The following is a 15,130-nucleotide window of genomic DNA, read 5'->3' as shown; positions in this document are numbered from 1 at the left end:
TCACTTTTTCTTTAAATCAGTATCAGGATTTTGTAAAACAGAAAGACAGCTTGAGAACATGTTTAATATTTGCAACTCAGAGTCTGCTCTTTCGTTTAAACCTTTATCAGCTAATGCAATTTTTTCAAGGATTCTAGCTTTTTTAACTTCATTGAAATCTTTAGAACTAATGATATACTCTGAGAATTAGTAAAGTAATTAATCAGGAGAATACCCTTAGTATAAGAACTATTTAACTCCTTCTTTTAATTTATCAAAATCCTTGCCAATAAGAAGTTTATATAATTTCTATACTTAATTGTCAGGAATACTCTTTATTTTTATTTAAAAATAATTTAATACGTTTATACAAAGTAAATAATTTACTCCTGAAATTTCTTCAATAACTTCAACTTTAATATCCTTTTCATACAAAGTAGATGCAGATTATAGAAGATTTACACTTTTTCTCAAATCACCGTTTGATATTTTAATTAATTTTTCAAGAGCTTCCTTTTCATATTCAATATCTTCTGTTTTACATATTTCTTCTAGTTTAGTTATTTAAGCTTCAAGTGGAATAGGTTTAAATCTGAATTTGACACATCTACTACCTAATGGTTCTATAATCCTTTTATTATTAAAAATTTAATATGTTAAAAATATTAAATATAGCTGCATAATTGTATTATGTTATTTTTATTTAAAATATTGTTATTTTATACAAGTTTTTTCATTTTTAATTAATATAATTTATTCTATTTTAAATTCTTATTTTTAGATTAAAATTTTAAATTGCCTAATAATATTTAGCCTATTTACATTAATTTTTATTGAAATATTTAATATTCTATTTAATAATATGGCTATTCTGCAGTAAATTTTTATATCTTTATAACAAATTAGTAAAATAATATGGCTAACCTGTAGTTAATTTTTATATCTTTATAATAGCTTAGTAAAAACTGAAATAAATTTATTTTACTTAGTAATGTAGTTACAGATAATACAAAAACGAGTGGTTGAAGAGGTGTCTTCAATGATTCTTCTTAAAGCTGACTGAGCTTCTGTAGTCATTGAGTCTGCTTCGTCCAAAATAATAATTTTGAAATTTGGGCATTTAAATGATCTATTTTATCCAAAATATTATAAATATTTAATCTACACCTAATGCTATCAGTTTTATTTTACTTATCTGGATTCTTAGAGACAACTTATTGTGCAAATTTTTTTATTTTATCTCTGACTATTTGAATACCTCTATCATCAGATGCATTTAATTCTAAGATTCTCTCTTTGTAAAAAGTTGGTCTATTGATTAAAAATAAAATCATATTTATTTATAAGCCTATGTGTTTGGATTGCAAATATTTTTAACATCTTTATGTTGATTATTTATTTATTTACCCGTAAAGTTGCTTTGCAAAGGCAAGGATACTTGAAGTTTTACCAGTACCAGGAGGTCCATGTAGAATCAAGTGAGGTAGCTTTTTATTTGAGCAAAAAATAATTTTATTCTAATAACTAAACTGGCTACTAATATGAAATTACATTTCCTGATAATAAAACACCTTAGAGAGACTTTATTACTTCCTCTTAGTAGCTGACTTCTTCAATTTTATTAGGACGACTATTTTATTAAGTTAAATCATCTTTGATTTATAAATAAGCTAAATTAAAATAATTGATTAATTACTATTTTTCAACCCAAGGAAGCAAATTATTATTAAGTTCTTCTGTTTTAGTTTCTTCTTCCATTCTATTGTTATCCTTTGTATTTGCTCCTGCAGCAGCACCCTTAGGAGCGGCCTAACCTTTAAATAGTAATTTGCCCTACATAATATAAGCTTTTTTATATTCCTAATATTCTTTAATGTGTTTATTTAGAAAATCTTAATTATTATTGATATTACAATTAATTTAGCGCGAACAAATTATTATTATAATTGCTGATCTGTATTGGTATCTTCATTTAAATATCCCGCGAATCAAAAAATAAATGATTAATTTCCGATATTTGATTTTATATTGAAATTCTGCGAAAAAAAAATTACAATTTTTAACATATTATTTTCTCTAAATAGAACTCTAACAACTTTAAAACTAAATTAAAAATATATTTAATATTAAGTTTTAAAATGTTTCATTTTGAATCTAAATTTATTATTTATGTAAAAATTGTCAACAAATAAATAATATCATAATTTAATTTTTATACATATATTTTCAGATTTATTAAATACATTAGCGAGTTTAAATACTCAAAAATTTTTTTTATTTTAAATTTTAAAAGATAACTTTTAATTCCTAATTTTGATTTTATATTGAAATTCTGCTAAAAATAAATTTTGTAAGTAAATTTTTATTATTTTATTTCCTTTAAAAAGAACTCTAAAAACTTTTAAACTAAACTAAAAATGTATTTATTATCAATTTTAAAATATTTCATTTTGAATTTATGTAAAAACTGTAAATAAATATTCTCATCATTTCATTTTCATATATGATATGTTCAGATTTATTAAATTTATAATTAAATATATTAGTGAGTTTAAATATGAGTTAATTTTATTTATTTTTAAAAGATAACTTCAGCCAGGCTCACTTTAATTATTTTTTTTACTAATACAAATATTCTAGATTTTATTATTTTATTTAAATTAATAATAATTTTATTAAATAGTATTTTTATTATTAAATAATAATAATAATTATTATTATTAAAAATGTTAAATATATTAATTCTAGTTTCATCTTTAACTGATTAAAATATTCTCAAAAGTAAAAAATTTTTACAATTTAATTGAAACTTGATTACTTTTGTAAAATTAATCTAATTAAAATTGAATAATTAATAGCTTAATTTAATTACTTAACTGCAAATTTGTAAAAATATTTCATTCTGAATTAATAGCTAATAAAAAAATGACGCAAACATTTAATTATGAGAAATAAGAAATTAAAGAAATATTTTATTATAAAGAATAAAAATTAAAAATCAATCAACCTCAATTCATTCATGTTATATTTATTATTATCATTAATTAATTACAAGATATTTTATAGATTTTAATTTTATTTTAAAAATATCATGAATTAATATTTTTAACTTATAAAGATATAAATTAATATAAAGCTCATTTCTTTACAAATTAACAAAATTAAATTGGATAAATATAATTTAGTTGAAAAATATTTGATTTAATTACTTTATTTTTTCAAAAGTTGAGGCTAAAAATAAACTAAAAGTGTTAAATAAAAAATGTGTGATTGGATCAAATTTTAATTGATCATCTTTTAATTATCCATTGAACAAAGTTTGACCATTTAAATAAATTTAACTCTTTTTTTATTTAAAAATTTTAAGGAATCGACGCACGCCATCAATAAATGATAGTTTAAATACAATGCTATTTATTATATTTAAAAATTCATATTAATCTTTACTTTATTCAAAATTTACCAGTAAACTGTGGAAGGTTAGTTTAATTAAGTATAAGGAAATAAATTCTTTTTATAGAAATCCTTAAACCTGCAAGGTATATACTCAAAATTACAAATAACTAATACTCCTAATTAGGAGGGTATAAGTAAATTAATTTTATACCTATTCTTTTTTCAAAAATCTAAAAAATTTAATTTTTACACTAATATTTATTATGCAATTCAAACATTGGTCCCCCCTCTCATTTTTCTTTTAATTTTTATCCTTTACTTCAATTTAATAAATATTTTTTAACTTTGATTTAAATTATTAGCTTATTTTAATTTCTTCATTTGCTTTAAAAAAATTATAATTTTTAACAAGAAAAAAGATTTATAAAAATAAAATTAATGAATAAATTATTAATCCTAATACTTATAATTTTCAATTTAGTGTTAGCTAAAAAAGAGATCTGTGAGGAAATATATACATAAGAATTTAAAATCACTTTTTAGTGTGATTCTGGTTATAAATGCTGTGACATTAATAAATGTTGTAGAGATCATCATATATAATTGTGGGTTTTTGTTGCAATATCAGGTTTAGGTGTATTTTTACTTTTCTTTCTTATATGTAAAAAAAAATGCTGCAAATAATCCTAAACCTAAACAAATAACAATTAATAACAATACTAACAACCTTTACTACTAGATCGCCATTCAAGTTAAAATTCAACTACAGGAACTAGTATTAGTCTCTAAAGCAATAATTATTAATAAACTCATGAAAGTAATATATGATACATTTTAAAGATTGAATTATATAAAATACCATGCTTAATTGATTTGAAATATAGCTAAATTTAAATTATAAAATAATAAAATAAGTACATATGTTTCAAATAAAATAACCCTTGTATTTTTTTTTATGTTTTTTATATATCATATTTTTAAAGATTAACTTTTATAAATAAATTATGGTTATTTTTGATATTTCTTATTTATTTGAATTTTATTGTTTTAATTTCTTTTTAATTTAATAAAGAATACCTTACAGAATCAAAATATTATATCGAAATTATAATAAAACGATAAATTAATTTTTATATTCTTGCATGCTATATCAAATTTTAATTAATAAAATAAAATCTAAAATTTTACCACAATAATTTTGAGTAACGAACGAGTTTTATTTTAAATAAAAAAATTTAATTTTTATACTAATATTTATTATACAATTCAAACATAGGTCCCTCATTTTACTTACTTTCAATTTTTATCCTTTACTTTATTTAATAAACTTTTATTTAAATTATTAGCTTATTTTAATTTCTTCATTTGCTTTAAAAAAAATTATAATGTTTAGGAAGAAAAAAGATTTATAAAAATAAAATTAATGAATAAATTATTAGTCCTAATAGTTTTAATTTTCAATTTAGTGTTAGCTGAAAAAGATATTTGTTACTAAAAGGAGATAGACTATGTAGTAATCACTGCTTACTGTGATTCAGGTTATAAATGTTGTTTCTACTAAGATTCATGCTGTAGAGATTTTGGTTATTATTGGTGGATTTTTGTGATAGCAGCTATTTTTGTAATTATTCTTTTATTTTCCTGTTGCTTATATAAATTTGGATGCTGTAAATGCTGCTAATAATCCTAAATCTAAACAAATAACAATTAATAAGAATAGTAGCAACCTTTACTTCAAAATTGCCCTTCAAATTAAAATTCAACTATAAATGCTATTAGTCTCTAAGGCAATAATAATTAATAAACTAATGAAAATAATATATGATACATTTTAAAGATTGAATTATATAAATTAGTATGCTTAATTTATTTGAAATATAGCTAATTTTTAACCACAAATTGATAAATTAAGTATTATAAAAATATAATATTTGCATTTATTTTTTTAGTTAAAATTAAGTAATTTTTTTTCAATAAATTGAAGTGCATTTATTACAAATATTTTTTTAGAATTATCTCTCTTTTATTTTTATTTTGAGATCCCATCTAAAATATTTAATTTCTTAAATATAGTTCCTGGTTTTAAATTTCCGCTGATTGGATATATGTAATCAGCGGAGTTTGTAAAAATTTTAATTTTTACAATAATGATTATTATGAAATTAAAACATAGGTCCCCCTCTCATTTTTCTTTCAATTTTTATCCTTTACTTCAATTTAATAAATATTTGTTAACTTTGATTTAAATTATTAGCTTATTTTAATTTCTTCATTTGCTTTAAAAAAATTATAATTTTTAACAAGAAAAAAAATTTATAAAAATAAAATAATGAATAAATTATTAATCCTAATAGTTATAATTTTCAAGTTAGTGTTAGCTGACAGAGATATCTGTTACGAAGACAATTATGGTTTTAAAATAATCGTTAATTACTGTTATTCAGGTTATAAATGCTGTAACATTAATAAATGCTGTAGAGATTATGGTAGTTTTTGGTGGGTTTTTCTGATAATAGTTTTAGGTTTAGTTTTACTTTTCTATCTTTTGATAAAATTTAATTTCTTTACTTGCTGCTGCAGATAATCCTAATCCTAATCCTAAACCCAAACATAAACATAAACTTAAACCTAAACAAATAACAATTAATAAGAATAAATATAACAACCTTTACTACAAAATCGTCCTTCAAATTAAAGTTCAACTAGATTCTAGCCATTTTCAGGTACTGGTATAAGGCTCTCAAACAATAATAATTAATAAACTAATGAAAATAATATATGATATATTTTAAAGATTGAATTATATAAAATATCATGCTTAATTCATTTGAAATATAGCTAATTTTTAACTATAAATTGATAAAATAAGTATTATATAAATAATTAAAATAATTGTATTAATAATTTTTAGTTAAATATTTAAAAATATTATTGTTGCATTAAAGTAATTTTTCTTTGCAATAAATTGAATCTCATTTACTACAAATATTTTTTTTGAATTATCTCTCTTTTACTTTTTTTTTTATATCAGTCTAAATTAAATATGGGTCACAAGTTCGATTGTAAATGATATGTCAAAATTAGTAAAAATATTGTATAAAAATTATTAAAAAATAATAAATTTGTATTTTTTTTATTTTATGCTTTGAAAATCACCAAAGTTAAAATTAGATTTTATCCGAGAATTTTGATAGTTAATTAATTGATATCACATATAAATGAATGGATATGATTACATTTTATCCGATAATTTTGATAATTAAAAGATATGCACAAAAAATGAATGGAATTGAATTATATAAAACTGAATGGTAAATAATCGCTAATTAATTTAATAAGAAGATAAAACACAAATAAAGATTACAATTTGATAAAATTATTAACATTTAATTTAACATTTTTCATTCAGAAAGCTACTATATACGCTCTTTCAGCTAATATAACTGCTCTTTTTCATATTCATTCAAATTTCTTATCTTTTTTTTATATTAATGTTTAACTAGATAGATATAAAAAAATAATTACTTCATTATTAATGGACTCAAGCTATACATCTAGTAAGTCGCTTATCTAAATTACACTTTACTTAATTTAATTGTTCCTATCTATAACTTCGAGGGGGATCTGAACAAGGAACTTTAAATATATTAATTTTATTAAATTCAATAAGACAATTTATCAAAAGTAAATTTTACCTTAGCTAAGTAAAAGGCTTTCATTTATGGATCAGTAAAAATATTAATTATTTATAAACTTGTTTTTACTATTTTTTCAAATCCTAAAGAATAAATAGCAGAAGCAGGAACCATTTTTATAAGAGCCAAAATATTACTAAAAAGTCTTAAGTTTCTTCCTATACAGAATTTCTAATACTCAGAATTAATTTTAGTAGAATCTAAAGATGAAGGAAAAGACGAAGTGTATGTAAAATATTCTTCAAATTTATTTATCACAGCTGTAATAACTTTTTAGAATATTGTTTGTACTTCTTTGGATTTGTATTGAGATGAAATATAAGATATATCAGCTAATTGTAAAAACGAAATTTATAGCTAAACTGTTTACTTTAAGCTATAAGGATTGTAACAGTAAAGTATTTCTTATAAAAGCTTATCAAAAACATATTTCTCCATGATTTTTTATTTTACCTATATTAATAAAGCAAGTTTTTATATTATATTGTTAAATAAATCAAAGTTTACCTTAGATACAAGCTCCTTGTGAATAGAATTTTCATTTGTTTACTCAGTGTTGATTTGATTCATAAAAGAGATTGTATTAATGTCTGTGTTTAGCTGGCTAGAGTATCTGCCTAATGGGTCATAAGTGAATAGTTCTACTTACACTTAATTTTATAAGCAACTGAAAAGAATATCCTCAGTTTAGATTGAATTATCTAATTCATTGTATTAAGAAGAGTATTTCAAATAAGTTTAAAAATCTTTATAATAGTCTTCTATCTCATCCATAATCCCTAGTGCAGCAGAAGCCAAAGCAACTTTTTCATCAATGAAATCCTTAGTATCATTAATATCTCTGTCTTCTTCAGGTAAATCAGAATCTTCATCAGAACTGAATCCATCAACTCTATTTTCACCTTCTACTTCATGTTTTGCTTACAATTTTCTTTTCTCTTAAATAGCAGATCTCCTTATGTTAGATGGGAAAGTTTCGTACAAGTCTTCTGCCTCATCTTCTCCATGGTGTTTTCTCTCTATTTTTATTATTCAAAACATTTTATTATAAATTTGGCAAAAAAGAATGCCAAAATTATTTTAAATTTCAAACAAACTTTGTAGCCTTGAAATTTAATTTTTATAAAAAAGATTTTATGGAAATTTTTTATTTTTTTTAAATTTTTAAAGCAAATTTATTCGAATTATTTTATGAGAAACAAATCATTCATTTCATTTCTGCTAAAATTGTTTTGTTTTTTTCATAAAAATCCTAATGAAATAACTAACATAAATTTTTTTTACTGATAAGTGGAAGACCCATTTCTTGTAAAAATGAATTTGTATATGAAGAAAGTCTCTTTTCATTTGAGAAAAGGAATCTTTTATTAAGTTTATCATTTTCTTTGAAGGCCACCTTTAATTCTTTAGATTTTTCATTCATCATGTCATTAAATTCTCTCCAAAATTCAATATTTTCTAAGATTGCACTTTCTTGTTCTACAATAATTTTAATTTCTTCATTCCACTTTTCTATATCTTGCTTAGACTTTTGCACAACTTAAGTAATCTGTTTTAAAATATGTAAAATGAAATTAAACACAAATATAAATAAAGTGTTTATTACTGTTTTCTTTTTTTCTTCATCTTGATTCTTTATTTTAAAATTAGTTAAATGGTTTGATTCTATCAACTAAATTGTTTCTTTTAAATTTATTTTGTCTAAATTAGCTATAAGCTATGATTCTTCTTTCTTTCTTTTCATCTGCTATAATGAGCCTTTCTAATTAATAAATGTGAAATCCCTATTAACCAAATTAGTGTGTTTCATAGCATTTTAAACAAAAGCCTCTTCCATCTAATTGAATTCTTCGTCACTTATATCATCTTATTCCACTTCGAAATTATTTTTTTAATTATCTATATCTCCAAACATAGCCATTCTTCTATTTTCCATATTATTTACCATATTAAAGTCTCCTTAACCGCATAATTTAATGTAATCATCTATTTATAAAAATCTGTTATTTATACTACAAAGGCAATAAAAATGTAAATCTACCTGAAGAAATTGTGCTTTTTTGTGTTTACCTCTATTCTTTTATGCTATTTATTTATTATTTTTCTGATTATGAGTACTCTATTTCCATATTTTGAATGTTTTAATTAACCTTTTAATCATATTCTGAAGGGTCCATTTAATACAACTCTTCTTCTTCTATGACTCCATTCTCTTTGTCTTGTTTAAGTTATTCTATGAAACTAAGAGTTTGCTAATTAACTTTGTTGCTTTCATCTATAAAAATTATAAGTAAATTTTCTAATGTAAAATTGTTAGATATATATTTACTTCTTAGCTCATTAATATCATATGCTGATTGGTAGAAATCGCTTTATTTATTTTGTAAATTGCTATAATCAATATCTGCTGCATCATTTCTTAGAAAACTGCTCATATTTATCTTTTTCTAAAAAATGTATTTAGAAGGTATTTTAAACTAATTAATTTATTTTACAGGTTTTTCCTTTTTAATTTTGTCTGAAATATCTGCTTCATTATGATCAGCTTCTTCTTCATTTTCGACAAAACTTAATTGATTAGAAATAGGCTTTTTGTATACAACTGGTTTTACTAAATGAATTTCTTCATCAGCAAAGATTTCTTTACTTTCCTTATTAAACTCAGCTTATTCAGATAATTTGCTGGCTTATTCTTTTTCAGCTAAATCTGAATTATCTTCAATAATAACCTACTCCTTTTTTGTATCCTTTCTCTTCTTAAACATTTAGTAAATAATAATAAATATAAAAGGTACTAATTAAATATATTAATAATTGAGATACTGTTTAATTTATTAATTATAAATTAATGAATATTAATTAATTAATTAAGATTTTTAAAAAGTGGTTGTCTACTAGTATTTCTAAATCAAAAATAGTAAATAATATTTTAAAATATCCTTTGCTTTATAATTAATTTAGTATAAAATTCATATTAAATTATAAATAATTTAAATATTTACATGAATCTTTACATAGTGAATTTAAATAAAACTATATTAAAAATATTTGATATTGATAAACTTTTTGTAAAAAATAATTTAAGTCTCACAAATTTATTATATTTTTATTGATTACTGAATAACACTAATTAAAATAAAGTAAAAAATATCTTTTTAGAATTTTAAAAATATTATTTAAATCTGATTTAATTACTTAATTAATATAATTTAATTAAAATTATATTCATGTAAATACTTAGATAACTTTTATATTGATGAATCAGTTTTTTAAATAAATGGATTATTGATGGAATGGATATCAAAAAAATATTTAGATAAATCTAAAATTATTTCTATATTGTTTTAAATAACAAGAAATATTATAAATTAATAAATTTTATTCAAATAAATTTGAAAATATCAATAGGAAATTGGAATTCAAAGAATAAATATTATTAAACATTTATATTAGTAACATCATTTAATACAAACAAAAGAATTACAATATTATTTTTTTTTTGGTTTTAAAAACATGTATTAGACAAAATTTGTCAAGATATTTGAGTATCTTTTTAAATATATCATAATTGAAGACTCGGCAGTGATACATAAAGCATCCAATGATGCCACTGAGGGAACTACTTGTATTTCTCCCTTGCTTCTTTCTTTAATTCTAATTATTATAAAATAGGGTTACTTACTGGTCTGCTTTTACAATAACTCATAAATCTAAGGTTAATATATATCAATGGAAAACTATTATCACATTTGTGTCCAGTGTTATTTATTTATTAATTACTTTTAAATGAATTTTAAATCATCCATTTTATTTGAAAAATAACCTGCTGATTGCATAATTACAAATCAAACTAAGGTTTTTAATTTATTTGTCTTTGGTAATAAATAACTATAATAAAATCAAGAAATAATTTGTTTACCTTCTGATTCTTATTCTCTCTTTTCTATTTTTCCAATCATTTAGGCGTAATAATATTCACACAATGCTTTTTCAATGGTTTTGTTCTTTTATTAATGACACATGATAAGAATAAAAAGTAAAAATTGCAATTATTGAGGAAATTACATTATCAAGCATTGTTAAGGCTGTGTTAAAGAGACCTTCTGATTTGATGAGCATTTCAGAAACTTAGCAGTGATGAGCTATACTAACCAAGGGACGGTAAAGAGTGTCTCTATGATTCATTTCATGGTGCTTTAGGTAGAATTTAGTCCAAAGAGTATGTTCGTGTCTTTTAGAATGGTGTCCATCAAGTAGATAGTCACTCAAAGCTCTTAAAGGAATATCACTTCCAGACTCATCAAAATAAAAATCCTATTTGAATTATAAATATTTTTATTAAATAAGTGGCTGATATAGATTTGTAAAAGAATTGAGAGTCGATAATTTACTGACTCTAAAAATGATACAAAGCTTAAAAAAGTAATAATTTAAAATTGATATGTAAGATCGATTTATACCGATGTAAATTCTTTTTTAATATTTTATGTAAAATAAAACTCTATATTACTATTCTTGCTATTTACTCTTTAGGAATTATATCTTATGTACGTTCTATCTAATCATAAACTTTATCACCCTTCATATTTTGGTTATTCAAAAGCAAGGCCTTTTTAAAGTATAAAGCAGTTTCCACATTTGGTTCATTTTTCTTTACTACATCATCCATAACGTTGAAATGATTGAATCTTGGGTACTGATTTTACCAATTAGCAACTCCCAAATTGTTGTAAGCTCTCCCTATTATTTTTAAAATATATAGATAAGCATTTTGTAGTAAATATTTTGGTAGATTAATTCTCAAATTTATGATGAATTTTCGGTATTTTATAATTAATCAATCAATCAAGATGATTTTGGGGAAAGTATTTTTACATAAAATATACTGTAATAGCTTTTATTACTGTCTTTATGATTTTTTATTTAGTATTAACGTAAAGAGAGTTACATAAGAGTGTTTTTTAAGAGTCTTAATTAGATTCGTTCGCTTCTATAAACTATTTCAAATTACTGATTGCATCTTCACTGTCTCCTTTTAAGATTTACAAGCTCTATTAAATAATAAATGAATATTTATTAGTTTGTTTTTTTGTTAATGTAGCAAAATTAAATATCTATTTGCAAATAAATTAAATAAAATTTTCTAGAAGTTTAGTAGAATTAGTTTTGCTTAATCAAAGTCTAATGTGTCAATTAATAACAATCTAAATATTATCATTTTTAGGACTTTTCTTATAAATTCTTTTTAATATATTATTTTAGTTCAAACAATAAATTATTTTAGTTGAATCAAAATTAATTTTAGTTCTTACTCCTTTTAAAAAGCTATACTCCCTAGACTATTTCATTCCATCAAGCATTTTGTATGCCTTTTATGATTATTTGAGTAAAAATTTAATGAATTTCTCTAAATTTAGTGAAATAAGTTTTTTACAACATCAAGATCAAAGTAAACTGTAGATTATATAAAATTCTATAAATATCTTTGTGCTAATTCAGAGCTTTTATTTTACTCCAAATCATAACCTTTTTTCATGTATGCAGATATTGATTTAAAATCTTAGGTATTTAATATATTTTTGGAAGCCCTTTGTTGATTATGTTAAAAATAAATAAATGAATAAATAAATATTAGATTATGTAAAATATCAGCAAATATGAATTTTAAAAACCAAAAATACAATATGGGCAACTAATTTACTGATAGATTATATGAGAATAAATAGGATTAGCAGTTTGATGGGAAGATTCAAGAATTTCTATCACTCTTTTAAATTTTTCATTTGCCTAAGAATGTTGCTTTTATGATACAAAAGCATTTGCTTCCTAATATTCAGGGAATACGCTCAATTCATTTTCATACAAACTACTTTGCTATGCAGTAGAAAAATTACATAGATTTTTTCTATATAAATGTAAGCTGCGCAAAGGCTTTTGTTTAAATATCAAGCGAAGTGAATTATAAAACATATTAATTAATTAATGCAAATAAAATAAAGAACTTTTTCTTTGTTTTAGACAAACAATCTTATTAGCAAACAAAATAATGAAAGAGTGATAAAAAAGAAAGAAGCATAATTTTAATTAGCAGGATATGCCTTTCCTAGTTAATTACATAAAGATAATGTCATATTATTCAGAAATAATAAATTATTTATTATTTATATTTTAATTCATTTTTAGATATCAAAATATTATAATAAAATTATTGAACACTGTTTCTATTCAAAATTTGCTTAATATTTTATGAAATAACATAATATTTTTAATTAATTCAATCAATTCTCGTTTTAAAATTAAATTTTATTTAACAATAAGTTAATTTATTAGCCTTAATATATTGAATAATAAATACTTTGAATTTTTTAGAAATAACAACACATATTAATCTTTATGAAAATATAAATTTCTTTCAAAAAAGATTTATATTAAATTTAATGAAAAAATTTAATCTAATTTATTTTGAATCTACAAAGAAATCTATTTCCAAAATTATATTTCAGGAGGGGAGAATTGATATCAAATATTAGAGGAATATTGAAAAGTATTAATCAATTTTTATTATTTTCTCCTATCTATGATAATTTATTTTAAATATTTAATAAATTGTTTATTGTCTTAAAATTCTGAGTTTTAACATAGTGCATTTGAAATAAATAACTTTTCATATTAGTAAAATAATATTAGATTTTTATATTCAAATGAAGGAACTATTTTCTTTATAGGGTATAAAGAATTTTAATAGTGAAAATTTAAATCAACGTATTTGAAATGTGTTATTTTTAAATAGAAAGTGAGTAGAGTATTTATATTCAAGTTACTCCCAGTAAATATGAAAAAGTAATATCTTCAAAAGAATCAGAATTTTTTAAAACTAAAATATATTTTTTTATTAATTTTTTTAACAATTTAGCTATTTGGTATTAACTTTTTGTTACAATTGAGTATTTTGTGTTCTATTTTGTTTTTGGTATATGAAAAAGTTGTATCCAAAATACTAGCTTCACTTACACATTATTCAAATTAATTAAAAAAGTCTATCATTTTTATGATATTACTTACCAATTTATTTTTTCGAGTTTTAAATTAGATAAAATTTTAAAAAATTTAAATGAGTAAAAGAATATAATTGCTATTATTATTTTTTTAATTCATTTAAAATTCTATTTAAATTCAATGTGTTGCTTAATAAAAGATAGACTAATATTTTCTGAATTATTTTTTATTTTATTAAAAACTTTTGTGATGCTCTCGCTTTAGTTTACTTTTTTTTTTGATTTGATTGTTGTCAGATAATTGTATCAAAATTTTCTTCAAAGTTTTAAAAATAATAAAGAAATAAGTTTTTTCACATTATTGCGTATCTATTCTTTTTATTTTTTATTTTTTTTTCCAAAATTATTATTTGTCATAAAGATTTTTGGGTATTTGAGAATTTAACAGCGAGATTAATAAATTAGCTTTTTTTTTTGAGTACTTGAAGCGATTTAATTTAATAATTCAGCTCATTTTAAGACAATAAGTATAATTTAAATATTCAGCATAATATGAATGAAATAAGTGCTCTTAGATTTAATTTCAGTTGCACTATTTTATTTTTAATTAGTAACACTATCACTAAAACTTAAATTAGCGTAATTTTTTTAGAAAATCTTTGATCATAAATTTATTACAGTAAATATATCTATAATATCAAATGGATAGGTATGAATGAATGAGAAGAAGAATAGTATATAAAAACTGGTCTTTTTACTTCTTATTTAAATAAATCTAATTAGCTAGCTAACTATCTATTTTAATTAATTTTTTAAAGAAGTTTGCCAATAGACTTTGAATTTAATTTACTACAAAAGATCCAGTAAGATAGTCCTTCGAATCAATCTATATATTTATTTATTTATTAATTAATTAATTAATTAATTATTCTTTAAGAATTTGATAAGTAAGTCTTTTGATCGACTAATTTATCAAAAATCATTTATAAAAATTTTTTGCTAAATTTTGAGTGCGAACTAATAAATAACATAAGATACCCTGAAATTCTATAAATTAAATAATGT

The 15,130-nt window shown here is 21.1% G+C and overlaps 4 protein-coding genes across 4 annotated transcripts; 1 reads left to right on the top strand and 3 right to left on the bottom strand. All coding sequences in view use genetic code 6, as the record gives it.

Moving 5' to 3' along the window:
* TTHERM_00245150 (replication factor C subunit) lies at positions 1-1,818 on the bottom strand (the record flags this gene model as incomplete). Its single annotated transcript, XM_001023745.3, has 7 exons — positions 1-312; positions 367-610; positions 965-1,108; positions 1,171-1,290; positions 1,387-1,466; positions 1,531-1,609; positions 1,676-1,818. 7 exons carry the CDS (start codon positions 1,816-1,818, stop codon positions 1-3), a joined length of 1,122 nt encoding a protein of 373 aa, XP_001023745.3.
* Positions 1,819-5,704: 3,886 nt separating this feature from the next.
* TTHERM_000245149 (transmembrane protein, putative) lies at positions 5,705-6,157 on the top strand (the record flags this gene model as incomplete). The annotated part of the gene is made up of 1 exon (XM_012799925.1): positions 5,705-6,157. The coding sequence occupies one exon, from the start codon at positions 5,705-5,707 to the stop codon at positions 6,155-6,157; it is 453 nt and encodes a 150-aa protein (XP_012655379.1).
* Positions 6,158-6,776: 619 nt separating this feature from the next.
* TTHERM_00245130 (hypothetical protein) lies at positions 6,777-9,835 on the bottom strand (the record flags this gene model as incomplete). The annotated part of the gene is made up of 9 exons (XM_001023743.2): positions 6,777-6,851; positions 6,901-7,011; positions 7,071-7,523; positions 7,578-8,089; positions 8,355-8,619; positions 8,677-9,056; positions 9,112-9,345; positions 9,400-9,517; positions 9,566-9,835. The coding sequence occupies 9 exons, from the start codon at positions 9,833-9,835 to the stop codon at positions 6,777-6,779; spliced, it is 2,418 nt and encodes an 805-aa protein (XP_001023743.2).
* Positions 9,836-10,475: 640 nt separating this feature from the next.
* On the bottom strand, positions 10,476-13,199 carry TTHERM_00245120 (transmembrane protein, putative). The gene is made up of 8 exons (XM_001023742.3): positions 12,772-13,199; positions 12,505-12,658; positions 12,383-12,439; positions 12,019-12,121; positions 11,581-11,810; positions 11,136-11,384; positions 10,990-11,074; positions 10,476-10,724 (listed from the first exon to the last, which is right to left on the bottom strand). The coding sequence occupies exons 1-8, from the start codon at positions 13,185-13,187 to the stop codon at positions 10,633-10,635; spliced, it is 1,386 nt and encodes a 461-aa protein (XP_001023742.3). The 5' UTR covers positions 13,188-13,199; the 3' UTR covers positions 10,476-10,632.
* Between the last annotated feature and the right edge of the window lie 1,931 nt (positions 13,200-15,130).

The sequence above is a fragment of the Tetrahymena thermophila genome (assembly GCF_000189635.1).
Source record: "Tetrahymena thermophila SB210 genomic scaffold scf_8254406, whole genome shotgun sequence".
Taxonomy (NCBI): Eukaryota; Ciliophora; class Oligohymenophorea; order Hymenostomatida; family Tetrahymenidae; genus Tetrahymena; species Tetrahymena thermophila.
The sequence above is the reverse complement of the archived record's forward strand: the minus strand, read 5'-3'. Positions and strand labels throughout refer to the sequence as shown.